The following is a 13,300-nucleotide window of genomic DNA, read 5'->3' as shown; positions in this document are numbered from 1 at the left end:
TACAATGTTTTGCTTGAATTATTGGTTGAATAAAATTTCATTCAATCTTTTTGTTGGGGTGCGACTCTATTTCGCCCCGACTGCCAGCTGACTGATGTCATCGTGACAGCGGTCGCCGATCTGTCATCCAACCGGATGCACTCGATCTGTGCCGTCACTCTACTCCCGCACTCGCGCCGGCAAGACGAACTATCGCGTGTCTATTTGTATAATTAGGAGTAATCAATAAACGTTAGTCTTTATTCGTTCGTAATCATTTCTATTACATTTGCGGAATCGCAACAGTGGCGACGAGGTCGTGAGTGACGACCGGCTTGTTTCTTTTTCTCGCGAAAATTGACTGCACAGTACCGTGTGCCGTGCCGTTCGCTGTGCGCCGTGCACGTGTTTCGCCATGACGCCAACTCCGCCGCCGGACTTCAAGGAGACGATCCTGCAGATTCTCACCAACCAGCAGGACCTCATGAAGCGGATTACGGAGCAGATGGAGAAACAAGGAGGAAACCAAGGCAGCGAGCTCGTACTGGATTCCCTCGCGAGCAATATCACCGAGTTCGAGTACGACCTGGAGAAGGGGAGCTCGTTCGAGGCCTGGTTTTCCCGGTATGCAGATCTGTTTACGGAGGATGCATGCAAGCTGGATGACGACGCAAAAGTGCGTCTGCTGCTGCGCAAGCTCAGTCCCGCCGCACACGAGAGGTACACATCCTTCATCCTGCCCGAGCTTCCTAAAAAGTTTAATTTCGACGACACGGTTGCCAAGCTCAAGTCCATCTTTGGCAGTCCGGTTTCTCCGTTTCACCGTCGGTACCAGTGCCTACAGACGGTCAAGGAAGAGGGCGAGGACTACGTCGCTTACTCCTGCAAGGTCAACCGAGCTTGTGTCGAGTTTAAGCTGAAGGACCTCAAAGAAGACCAGTTCAAATGCCTTATTTTCGTGTGCGGGCTGACGTCTCCGAAGGACGCGGACATCCGGATGCGCTTGCTTTCGAAAATCAACGAGACGGCGGACATCACGCTGGAGAAGGTAGTGGAGGACTGTAAAAGTATCATCAACTTGAAAAAGGACACCGGGCTCATCGGTGGCCAGTCTACCTCCACCGTCGCTACCGCCTCCACGCAGGCTGTCCGAACGAGTTCTCCCCACGGCAAGTTCCGGAAGAAGGAGCGGACTGGCGGAAAGTCCGACGTGCCGAACGCCCCATGCTGGTCTTGCGGCGGGATGCACTACAACAGCCAGTGCTCGTTCAAGGACCACAAGTGCCGCGACTGTGGCCGCACCGGCCATAAGGAGGGGTACTGTTCCTGTTTCGCGTCGAAGTCGAGATCGAAGCCGTTCAAAGGAAAGCAGCAGCACGTCAAGAACCACGCATCCAAGATAGTCACCGTCAAGAACCTCAAACGTAGCTACGTGGAGACGGCGATCAACGGAGTTCCAGTGGACCTGCAGCTGGACTCGGGCCCAGACATCACAATCATCTCCAGGCAGAACTGGGTCAATGTCGGGTCACCTCCAACGTCTCCACCGGACTGCAACGTGCAGACAGCTTCCGGGGACAAACTGGGCATCGAGGCGATGTTCAGAGCAACCTACACCATCGGCGGAACGCACAAGGAGAGCAATTGCTATGTTTGTAGCGCTGACCTTTCTCTCAACGTTCTAGGCTCCGACTTGATGGACGAGTTCGGGCTCTGGGACGTACCCTTTTCGTCGTTCTGCAAGCTGGTCGGAACTCAAACACCGGATCAGCAAGTGGTCGAGCTGAAAACCAAGTTCCCCGAGGTGTTCAACGATCGCCTGGGCCTGTGCACCAAAACGCAGGTGCGCCTCGTTCTCAAGCCAGACGTCCAGCCCGTGTTCCGGCCGAAGCGGCCGGTGTCGTACAACATGGAGGCCGTCGTCGAGGACGAGTTGAAGCGACTCGAGAATCTGGGTATCATCACGCCGGTCAGCTATTCGGACTGGGCCGCTCCCATTGTGGTGGTCCGCAAGCCCGATCGTTCCGTTCGCATCTGTGCGGACTACTCAACCGGTTTGAACAACGCGCTCGAGTCCAACAACTACCGCTTCCTCTCCCGGAGGACATCTTCAACCAGATGTCGGGCTGCACGATGTTTAGCCACATCGATCTGTCAGATGCATATCTACAGGTCGAGGTCGACGAGGACAGCAGAAAACTCGTCACGATCAACACGCACCTGGGACTCTACCGCTACAACCGGCTCTCCCCCGGTGTCAAGAGCGCCCCCGGCGCGTTCCAGCAGATCATGGGCACCATGCTGGGTGGTGTTCCGTGTACAGCTCCGTATCTCGACGACATCCTGGTCGGTGGTCGTACCGCCGAGGAGCACAAGGAGAATCTGTACCGTGTCCTGGAGCGGCTCAAGGAGTACGGGTTCACGGTCAAGCTCGAGAAATGCAGATTCTTCATGCGCCAGGTCAAGTACCTGGGCCAGCTGCTGGATACGGAGGGCATCCGCCCAGACCCGGACAAAGTGAAGGCCATCGTCAACATGCCCCCGCCTCACGACGTCCCGACTCTGCGGTCGTATCTGGGCGCCGTCAACTATTACGGGAAATACATTCGGGAGATGCGTACACTTCGCCAGCCGCTGGACGAGCTGCTCAAGGAAAGTGCCAGCTTCCAGTGGTCCGACGCTTGCCAGCGTTCCTTCGACCGGTTCAAGGAAATCCTCCAATCACCGCTCATGCTGACGCACTACAACCCTCGCTTGGAAATGGTGGTGTCCGCAGACGCGTCGAATGTGGGCATTGGCGCCCGCATCGCTCATCGGTTCCCGGACGGGTCGGAGAAGGCCATCTACCACGCATCCCGAAGCCTCACGCCAGCAGAGTCCCGCTACAGCCAGATCGAGAAAGAAGCCCTGGGTCTGGTGTACGCGGCCACAAAGTTCCACCGGATGATCTACGGGAGGCATTTCGTTCTTCAGACCGACCACAAACCGCTGCTAGCGATTTTCGGTTCAAAGCGTGGAATCCCACCGTACACGGCCAACCGCCTCCAGAGGTGGGCCCTCACGATTTCCGGATTTCCGGATTGAACACATCTCCACTGACCACTTCGGACATGCAGACATCCTCTCACGCTTAATCAACTCCCACATCAAGCCTGACGAGGACTACGTCATCGCGTCGATCGAGGTGGAAACCGTCATCTGCAATGTCGTCTGCCAGTCCATTGAGCATCTGCCAGTTTCGTACCACACGATAGCTGCCGAGACTAGCCAGGACCGGACACTGCAGAAAGTCGTGGAGTTCGTGGACAAAGGCTGGCCCAGCGACGCGAAATCCCTCTCCGGAACACCGGAGGTCCAGCAGTTCTTCGCGCGTCGTGACTCGCTGTACTTGGCCCAGAAGGTGCTGATGTACAGTGACCGGATTGTAATCCCGAAGAAGCTGCAGAAGAAGGTCCTCGAACAACTGCACCGAGGGCACCCCGGCATCGATCGGATGAGGTCATTAGCGCGCACTCTCGTTTACTGGCCCAACATCGATGACCAAATCTCCGCTCTTGTACGCGCCTGCCAGGAATGCGCGTCGGTTGCGAAAGCTGACACCAAAACGAAGCTCCAGTCGTGGCCGACCCCCGAAAAGCCGTGGCAGAGGGTACATGCGGATTTTGCTGGTCCCATCAACGACACCTACTTCCTGCTTGTGGTCGATTCTTTCTCCAAGTGGCCGGAGATCATTCCGACCAAGCGCACCACCACAGCTGCCACCATTTCGATCCTCCGCAAAATTTTTGCTCGGTTCGGAAACCCGGAAGTGATGGTGACCGACAACGGCCCGCAGCTAACCAGCGACACCTTCGAGCAGTTCTGCGAGTCCAACGGGATCATGCACCTCAAAACAGCACCGTTCCACCCCCAAAGCAACGGGCAGGCGGAACGTTTTGTTGACACCTTCAAGAGGACAGTCAAGAAAATTCGGGCGGGAGGGGAAGATCTGGACGAAGCTCTCGACATCTTTCTCAACTGCTACAGATCAACGCCGTGTCGGAACGCACCTGGTGGGAAATCGCCTGCTGAGATCCTACTTGGCCGACCAATGCGCACATCCTTGGAGCTGCTGCGCCCGCCGAGCAAGTTCACCAAGGACAACAACAACAAGCAGGACCAACAGTTCAACGCGAAGCACGGTGCGAAGGAGAAGAGCTTTGCGGTGCGAGACAAGGTGTACGCTCAGGAGCACCAAGGTAACAACTGGAGCTGGGTCGCCGGAGAAGTGATCGAATGTGTTGGACGAGTCATGTATAATGTGTGGCTCCTCGAACGACAGCGTCTCATCCGCTCACACAGCAACCAGCTGCGGCCGCGCTATGACGACTGCGATGGAGTACCGGATCAAGCAGAGCAGACCATCCCACTTGACATTCTGCTAGGCGCCTGGGGTCTAAAACCATCTGGAGATTCCACTATGACCGAAGCAGCGCCGCCGCCGCCGGCTGAACCTGAGGGATTGAGCGATCTACAGCGAGAGTTCTTGCGAGAGCTTTTTCGAACAACCAACAAGAATCGACGACCACGGCCGGCAAGACCGGGTCCTGAAGTGCCGCTGCGCCGCTCGTCGAGGTCACGGGTTACACCGGTCCGCTACGAGCCGTACCAGCTCTACTAAAAGGGGAGGTGTTGGGGTGCGACTCTATTTCGCCCCGATTGCCAGCTGACTGATGTCATCGTGACAGCGGTCGCCGATCTGTCATCCAACCGGATGCACTCGATCTGTGCCGTCACTCTACTCCCGCACTCGCGCCGACAAGGCGAACTATCTTGGGAAGAATTAGTAATTAGGAGTAGTCAGTAATAAACTATATTTGTTCGTTGTAATTATCTCCTGTTTCATTTGCGGAATCGCAACACTTTTATTATTATAAGAACAAGAACACGATGTTGGCAACAGTGGAAACATTTTTTGCCGCTGCAGCGCGCTGTTAATGAGCGTTTGAAAATGGATTATTAGACATAAATCCAAACAAAATACGAGAATACTGGTATGACATTTCCAAAGGTTTGTAAAGAAATGATTTTTTGCACACCATGAAAGCCATGGTGTGTACGAACAAAGGCAAACACAACAACAGTATTTTTTTCGGTGGCTCGATGTGCGTGAAATATTGCGAATAAGTTTTTCGGGAAGTTTTCAACAAAACACTTCTAGTGATTCAGTATGGAGCCCATCCCGTAAGTGCATTTTTTAATATAAATGAGTGAAATGCAGTTGGGAAAACCATGTGAAAAATAAAAATAATGTGCTGAGAATCAGGCGAAGAAGAACAGCCAGCGAATTAAAATGTAAGGTGGCCGATAATTTTAGAGTTTTTGGTGATTTTGTGAGATTAAATGCCAAAAAATGTGTTGTAATCAGTAGTTGACGATCACATCTTGCTGGGGATTAAATTTTTGTGAAGGTAAATCATATAATATTGATTCAAGAACGATTTCGTTGGACGAGATGCTTTTGCTACAGTCAAGGTTAGGGTTAGACACCAAATCATTGAAGAAAGTTAAGGTCAATTAACGGCAGCCTTTTTCGGCCATTTTCTGATGTACTAAAATTTCACCTTAAGTGATAATGACATAGGTTGAAGTTAATCTAAAAGAGCATATACCGTAAAACGGGGTGACTTTGATAGCCGGGGTGACTTTGATAGGTTTGCGATTTTTCCGCAAAATGAAGAATACAATTAAAATACGTACGGAATTGTTTAAAATCATTCTGACTGTGGTAGAGAAGTGTTCAAAGAACCTCAAAAAGAACTTTTCATAAAATTTTGAAAAGTTTAAAAAGTTAGTTAACTATAGTTATGAAAATGGTGATGAAACTCATTATCTTAAACTTCTCAAATTGTCATGATTTTCTCAATGAACATGATATTGAATCGGAAAACGGAATGCATTTTCGGATTCTTTGGACAATTTTCCAATAGGAGAAGGTTTTTAAGTTTGTAAATTATAAATAATATGTGATTTTGAAACACAATTTAAAAAAAAACTCAAAATTTATAGGCGATTTCAGTTGAACAAATTTCATGTAAAATGTGAAAACTTGCGATAAGTGCTTCGAATTCAGTATAAAATGCAATATAAATCAATAATTTTATAAACAAAACTAGTTTTTACAAATTTCAGGCAAAATTCCGACTTTTTAACAATTTTACCTAAAATTTATATTTATTTTGTTTAAAAGCTTATAAACTTAGTTAACTAAATATAAAAATTGATTTTTTTTTCTTAAAAACAATATCAGCAAATCAGTGTTAGTACATTTAACGTACAAATAAAGTTTAAACATCCTAAATATGATTTTAACAAGAAAAACTCTGACTATCAAAGTCACCCCGGAAATTAAACTAAGATTTTTTAACGTAACTATTTTTCTAAACACTATTGAAAAACTTTTTTTCCAAAATAGTGCATGGACTTTATGTGGCCCACCGAAGTACATATTTTAAAAATAATAATCTTGAGAAAAACCTTACCTGTTGGAAAATATTCCAAAAACAAATTGAAATCCTATCAAAGTCACCCCGGTTTACGGTACATCCCACTCTAACTTTTGGGGGGGGGGGGGGGGGGAGCGGGCGATTAACCTTACCTGTTGGAAAATATTCCAAAAACAAATTGAAATCCTATCAAAGTCACCCCGGTTTACGGTACATCCCACTCTAACTTTTGGGGGGGGGGGGGGGGAGCGGGCGATTATCGGGCATCGCCAGTGCCAGTTAAGATTCTTGAGCCAAGACACACACCCTAAAAATTTCGATTTTTGTGTTGCACACTCACACAATATCACCCGCCAGCACGCACACTACCTCAGTTATCGTAACGCGCAAGCTGTCAAACATTTTTGTTTGCCTTTTTCAAACGTGTTTAGAAAAATTAATTGACTAGTGTGCTTTTTTCTTCGTTTTCAACAAATAGCATGCGAAATTAAAGGTAAGTTTTCTTATTAATTAATCACATAACATATAATCACATGAAAGCTTCTTTTTCAGATTTGATTATTTTTCCAGCCTGTGGAACACCGGGATGACTTGGCAGCTTTCTCCTCCGCCACCTCTTCCAAGCGGCGCACAGCATCTCCGACGACCAAAACGGCCATCGTGGCCTGACCCAACTCCCGGCAACATTGGCGACAATCCGGATCATGCTGAACGCGCTGCTACGCAGGTCGTCGAACCGGTCGCTGCCAATCCAGCAGGCAGTTTTTCCAGGCTGCAAGAGCGGAATGATTCTCCGCGCCGTCGCCTCGGCCAACTCAATGTTCCCCGACGGATCAACCGCGGACGAGCTGGTCAACTCGCTGCAGCGCAAAATGCTGTACGAGCAGGCAGTCGAACCGGCCGTCCAGCAGTTTGTCCAGTCCGTCTGCCCCATCATCCTGCGCAGTATGTCGGTGCTGAGCGAAACGGTCGCCGGAGCGAAACAATTCTCTGCGCCGCCACCGCAGCAGTCTGTGGCCAACTCATTGTTCCCCGGCGGATCAACTACGACCGAGCAGTCCAACTCGCTGCAGCAGATTCAACCTCTCGCAACTTCAGGGACGTCACGCAGCCGGAGCCGTTTTTTTGCACTTGAGGTGACTACCGTGGAAGCGACCACCCCGGAGGTCAGCACGACGGAGTTTACCACGGAATCGCTGAAGGAATCCCTGCGGAAACCTCGCCGTCGGAAGACCGAACCGACTCGAAGCAACAAGATCTTCCAGCGAAAGTTGAATCAGTGGTCACCGCAGCAGTCTGTGGCCAACTCATTGTTCCCCGGCGGATCAACCGCGACCAAGCAGTCCAACTCGCTGCAGCAGATTCAACCTCTCACAACTTCATGGACGTCACGCCGCCGGGGCCGGCCTAGGTCGCTTCGGCAAGAGTTCGTCAGCTGGAAACTCAACTGATTAGCGTTGATTAGCTAAAGTGCTGCGCAATTGTTCCTATTTTTTCTTCACTTGTTCCGTTCTCTCGCTATTTTTTTACGACTTAAAGTTACAAAATTGCCTAAATGCAATTTTACCTAAATTTTACTATATTCAACTAAATGTTGCGTAATTTATCAAATTTTTTTTTTCTGTTTGAGTTTTAAGACACGGAATCCTGATTACAAGGACTATTGTATCGTGTTACCCATTTTTACTGTTATTAAGCATTTCCAGATCTATAACACAGTCCCTATTGAGAGGGAAAGTGCTGTTCCATCTAGATGCTGTAAACTCCATTCCTTGTGCCTTGTGCGCTATGTATCGCTAGAACCGCGGTGACAATTTTTTCGTGTCATTTTTCAAGCTCTTCCCAGCAGCTATTATTTGCCGCGCGGGGTCTTGTAAAGACAATTGTCTTTTTGCGGTGCTACTTTTGCGGTGTTCCCTTTGCTCTGATCTGGACAATGCGACTGGACTGCAGTGCAATACCGATCGGCTGGGCATTATTTACATGCGAAGACACGAGGAAAGTATAAAGTATTATCAAAAATAGATTTCACAATGGGGTACATGCCGCGGCGAAATTTCTCAGAGATGGCGCTGTACGAGTAGTGGTAAGAAATTTAAATTTATATGGGGAAAATCAGTTTTTATCAAAAAACTCAGAAACTATGCAAGGGAGGCGAGTAAAAATTCTCCTGGTGGTCGATAAAAAAATAACCTACCACTACGTCTACTTTTCAAGCCACAGTTTTGCTTTATATTTGAAATATTGAATTTTTAATGACTTTCCCCATACATTTTTAAATCGCTTTACCACTCGGGTGACAGCCGTCGCCATGCTCATTTCTCTTCCGTTTCTCTCTCGCTCTTTCCAACTTTTTGACAACTTCTGTCAAAACCAAATGTCAAACCAAGTTTCTGTTTTTGCCAATACAAGTGTGACTCACAAAAAACAATCGGATGTCCGCGGGTCAACCGGCAAAAAGGAAGAGAAAAGGCCTGCAGCTGCCGCTTCTAACTCGGATTAGAAGAAGGCCACTCCGGAGAGGAAATCAGCTGCAGAGAAAAAACATGCCGCCGCCCAGAAGAATCCAGCTGAGAAGCTTCCGGTTGCTGCTGATTTGCAGGCTGCTGCTCTGACTGCCAAGGAGGCCACTAAGGGATGCAAGAAGGTCCGGCCCCTACTGCCAAGACCGAATCGGCCAACAAGGGTGCCGTCACTAAGAAAGGAGCAGCTGCTGCTGCTGACGGAAGTGGTGCCGTTGCTGCCAAAAAGGCCCCCCCTGCGTCCAAAAAGGCTGCTGATGCCGCCGGCCGCCAAGAAGCCAGCCCCGGTACCACTGGAGCTGCTGCTGCCGCTAAGAAGAAGGTTGCCACCAGGGATGACAAGGCCATCGAGGCCAAGACGCAGAAGGGTGCCGGGAGGTATATTTTTCCTCCGACAACCCATTTCAAAAGACTTTCGGTAATGTGCCGTGTTCATGCCGAAGCGAGAAGCGACGCCGGGGGGACAGAGCAGAAGCAGCAGCAACGTCCGTCGCAGTAGCGAGCAGGTCATCCCGATGATCACCACAGGCGAGTTGTTTTGCATGCCAATGACGGGTTTGAAGTATTTCAGCTTCCAAAATAGTACAAAGGAAGCCACTCGTTCAGACCATTTCAATCAATCTCAAGTTATTTTTTTTGTTATTATTATTATTAGATCTGACGACACGCTGATAAATCTCCTCGAGGCGCAAATTAATTCCAACGTAGACTGGATGCTGGTGTTACACACTTGCCCTGACCAGTCTATTCAAGGTGCACATGCTAAGGTACAAGGATTAGCACCAGAAGAACGAGACAACATCGGCCGTGGCCCAGATCCTGTCGATTCTGATGTACAACCTTCTCTTTTTTCGGTACGTGTTGCCGGTCTGGACGAAAAGGGCCGCGGGGTCGACACTACCAAAAAATAACACAACCTAGATCGAGGATCGGCTGGACCTGGACCTGGATGCTGCTGTCAGTGCTGGACAACCTGATCGGGATGTTAAATGTTTGGTGCGAGTGCAAAACCGGTCTAGCTGGTCAAGGCCATGTCCATCATCCAGGATACTTTCATTTTGGCCACGCATCTACAAGGAGGTCGTTCAGCTGTGAAAGGATTAGGACGGAACGCGAGCGGATTTTGGCGAGAAAGTTATTTATGTTAAGTTAATCACACTTTAATCCATTAGATTACATCAGTTCCCGGTGATCAAAATAAATAAAGGTTCCGGGGATGAGGAAAACGTGGGGTCATCACGCTCGAGTTTTTTTTACCTCTCATGGCTGGACAGGCGGGAACCTGCGCACCAGGCACCCCTGTCGATGCAGTTTACCATTCTGATCCAGAGAACATTTGGATTTGTTTGCCGACCGGCATATCAATCTTTCAGCAAATAGTTGCAGAAGCGGGCCCGCATAAAAAAGTACCATATAAAAACTTTTTTTCATATGGTAATTGAACTTTAAACTATATTGTTACTACCATTTCCAAAAATGTTTGACTACTATTTTAAAAATGGTATTTATATGGTTGGCATGAATTTTTACTATCTCACAAATGGTTTAACCATCTGGCATAAGGGTGGTTAGCAATGGTAACCTTAAAAAACTCAGTACTATTTTCGTCAAAAAACTGTTTGTTGTATGGTAAATAAATGGTTTAAGTACTATTTGGCAAAAAGTAACCTTAAATCAAACAGTTCACAAATAGTTTAATATAGTTAAATTTTAATTTTGGGAAATTGAAAAAACGATTTCACAAATAGTTACCATTTCTCAAAGTGTCATTGTATGATCCAATATGGTAATCAAATGGTAATTTTTTATCCGGGGGGGCCCAACTCCGAGAATTAGAACTTTAGTCGGTGTTGGATTTGACCGCCACACGAACGCTACTTGGTGTACGTTTTGAACAGGATCTTGTTCTAAATGTGGGCCAGCAACGATTGCGTCTTCGACTATATGATGACGGGCTCAAACTTGTTGTATGATCAGGGCAAGAACGAGAGCAAATAGCGAAGTGGTGGCGAAGCGACAATATCGGATTGAATAAAAATGCAACCCCCCACCCCTTATCTGCAGATTTTTATTGAAAAGGTTGAGGAATGTTTCTCAATGAGGCCTAAAACTCCCGCCCGGCTTATTAAAATCCTTAAAATACATTGTTGTAGGTATATCAGCTCTAGACTAGCAAAACCAACTGCTGGACAGTTTACGGCGAAGCTGGCACTGCCGGTCGCTAAAACCATGTACCACATCCATCCTATCCCAGCGAGTCCGATCCGGCCTGGTGCTGGGGGGCAGCGCGGCGCAGTTCCAGCTTGTCGGTGACCTCTTACAGACCTCCCTTGAGGTTCTAACAACTCTTGATACTTGACGTCGTAGATCGTCGGCAAGTTGTTTCGCACACTACGAAACCGCTACTTTCCTCGGCCGGCAGATTCTGGTCCGCAAGCATCTTCGGCAGATAGCCAAAGTCGTACCCGGAGTGGAAGCTGAGCCACTTGATGTTGTCCATCAGCACAATCCCCGAGATCATCAAAAGGCGGATGCTGTCCTCTTCGTGATTCTTGAACTGGATACCCGAGTTCTGCAGCAGATCGATTGAATCCTGCGCGTACAGGTCTTCTTTGAGGTTGAACTTAAAATTGAACTGCCACGTCGAGAAGCCGGCCGGTGTGCGACCTTCCTCGTCCATAAAAGTCTACCCCAGCTGAATGATCTGCAGCAGGTCGACATTGCAGCGCGGAAACTGATAGTGGAAGTCAGCGAACGAGCGGAACTTGCCAATCGGCCGGGCCAACACCCTGGGAAACTCGGTGTTCATCGCCTTGTAGTGGTACTTTTGAACAATGTATCGGATCGTGCGGAATTCCTTGTCCAGGTTGTGTCGTCAGACGTCCCGATTCCCGCTTTCTTCGTTCGTTTGTGGGTTCATGTTGTTATCAATGCCGCACGTCGTTACTTAACCGGTTCCTTCCGCTGCGGACACCCCTAACAGATTCAATATTCACTTAAATAACTACGGAACGTATCGTAAAAAATCAGAAGAAAAACAAAAACATTGTGAATATAAACATAAACAAATGCTACCGTCTCGTTGCGTTAACAGTACTTATATTGAAATGGCAAAATATGTCATTTATAGTGTAATTCGAATGATTATGTTAAGAAAATATAAACAAATTATTGCATTATCAGATTGGATAACTTTTACATCGATAAATATGATTTTTATGTTAAAGATAATCATTTTAAATAAAATTGTTATGTATCCAAAATCACTGCCATGCACGGTAACTGATCACGGTAAGGTGGTGCCATCTGTTGCTTTTAATTTAGTTCTTAGAATCACCACTAGGTGGTTCTAGCGTACATCAAATGCGAACCTGGCGGCAATTCACCGATACACCCCCCGTCCGCACTCCATTGAAATTGAATTAAATTGTACTAAAAAAATTGAATCTGATTTAAGCTTAAGTTTAAAATTTAAACTAATGTTTAAATATTTTGACTTGTTGAAACTAAATTCATATAAACTTAACTAAATTAACTAGTTTAACTTAGTTTATCAAAATTTAACTTAGTTTATCAAAATATAACGTAATTGAACTCAATTGAACTCTATTTAACTAAATTTAACTTCACCTAATAGATTTTTCAAATTTATTTTACCTAATTTATCTTTATTGAACCTAATTTACCTTAATTTAACTTCGTCTATTTTAATTTAAAATAAAACAACCAAATTCAACTAAATTCATCTAAATTTAACTAATATTAACGTAATTCAACTAAATTTAACTTAATTTAACAAAATTTTGCTAAATTCAACTCAATTTAACGTTAATAATGTTCAATCAATTTAGATTAAGATAAATAATGTTAATTCACGTGAAATTTAGTTAGTTTAGTTAGTTAAGTTTGATTGGATTTAGTTATTTTTTTTTAAATAGAATAAAATTTAGTTAAATTTACTAAAATTAAGTTGATTTAAACATAGAAACTTAGATTAACTTAGTTAATTGAACATAATTTAACTTCAAATTACTTAATTTTTCTTAGGTTATTTAAGTTAAGCTTTACTTAACTCAATTTATTTTTATTTAACTTAAATTACTCTTATTAAGCTAAATTTAGCTTAATTTATATTTATTAAAAGTTATTTATCTAGGTTTTTATCAATTTAACAAAATTTAACTAAATTTATCTATTCCGAACTTAATTTTGCTTAACTTTATTTAACTTGATTTAACTTAATTTAACATAACTTAATTGAACTTAATTTAACATCATTTCTCGATTAAATTTTCAAAAGGCCCTATCTGCATA

The 13,300-nt window shown here is 46.1% G+C and overlaps 1 protein-coding gene and 1 pseudogene across 1 annotated transcript; one reads left to right on the top strand and one right to left on the bottom strand.

Annotated features, from left to right (window-relative positions):
- The first annotated feature begins 394 nt into the window (after positions 1–394).
- On the top strand, positions 395–4,639 carry LOC120430810 (uncharacterized protein K02A2.6-like). The gene is made up of 3 exons (XM_052711562.1): positions 395–2,107; positions 2,152–2,983; positions 3,096–4,639. Exons 1-3 carry the CDS (start codon positions 395–397, stop codon positions 4,637–4,639), a joined length of 4,089 nt encoding a protein of 1,362 aa, XP_052567522.1.
- A 5,741-nt stretch (positions 4,640–10,380) lies between these two features.
- Positions 10,381–12,110, bottom strand: LOC120430814 (CCR4-NOT transcription complex subunit 7-like; annotated as a pseudogene).
- Between the last annotated feature and the right edge of the window lie 1,190 nt (positions 12,111–13,300).

This window comes from Culex pipiens, unplaced genomic scaffold, assembly GCF_016801865.2.
Source record: "Culex pipiens pallens isolate TS unplaced genomic scaffold, TS_CPP_V2 Cpp_Un0127, whole genome shotgun sequence".
Lineage (NCBI taxonomy): Eukaryota > Metazoa > Arthropoda > Insecta > Diptera > Culicidae > Culex > Culex pipiens.
This window is presented reverse-complemented; position numbering and strand designations above follow the sequence as displayed.

Coding starts and splice junctions, on each gene's coding strand:
- LOC120430810 (XM_052711562.1), top strand. CDS start 395: ATGACGCCAACTCCGCCGCCGGACTTCAAGGAGACGATCCTGCAGATT. Junction 2,108..2,151: donor CTTCAACCAGATGTCGGGCT/GCACGATGTTTA, acceptor GCATATCTACAG/GTCGAGGTCGACGAGGACAG. Junction 2,984..3,095: donor ACCGCTGCTAGCGATTTTCG/GTTCAAAGCGTG, acceptor TCGGACATGCAG/ACATCCTCTCACGCTTAATC.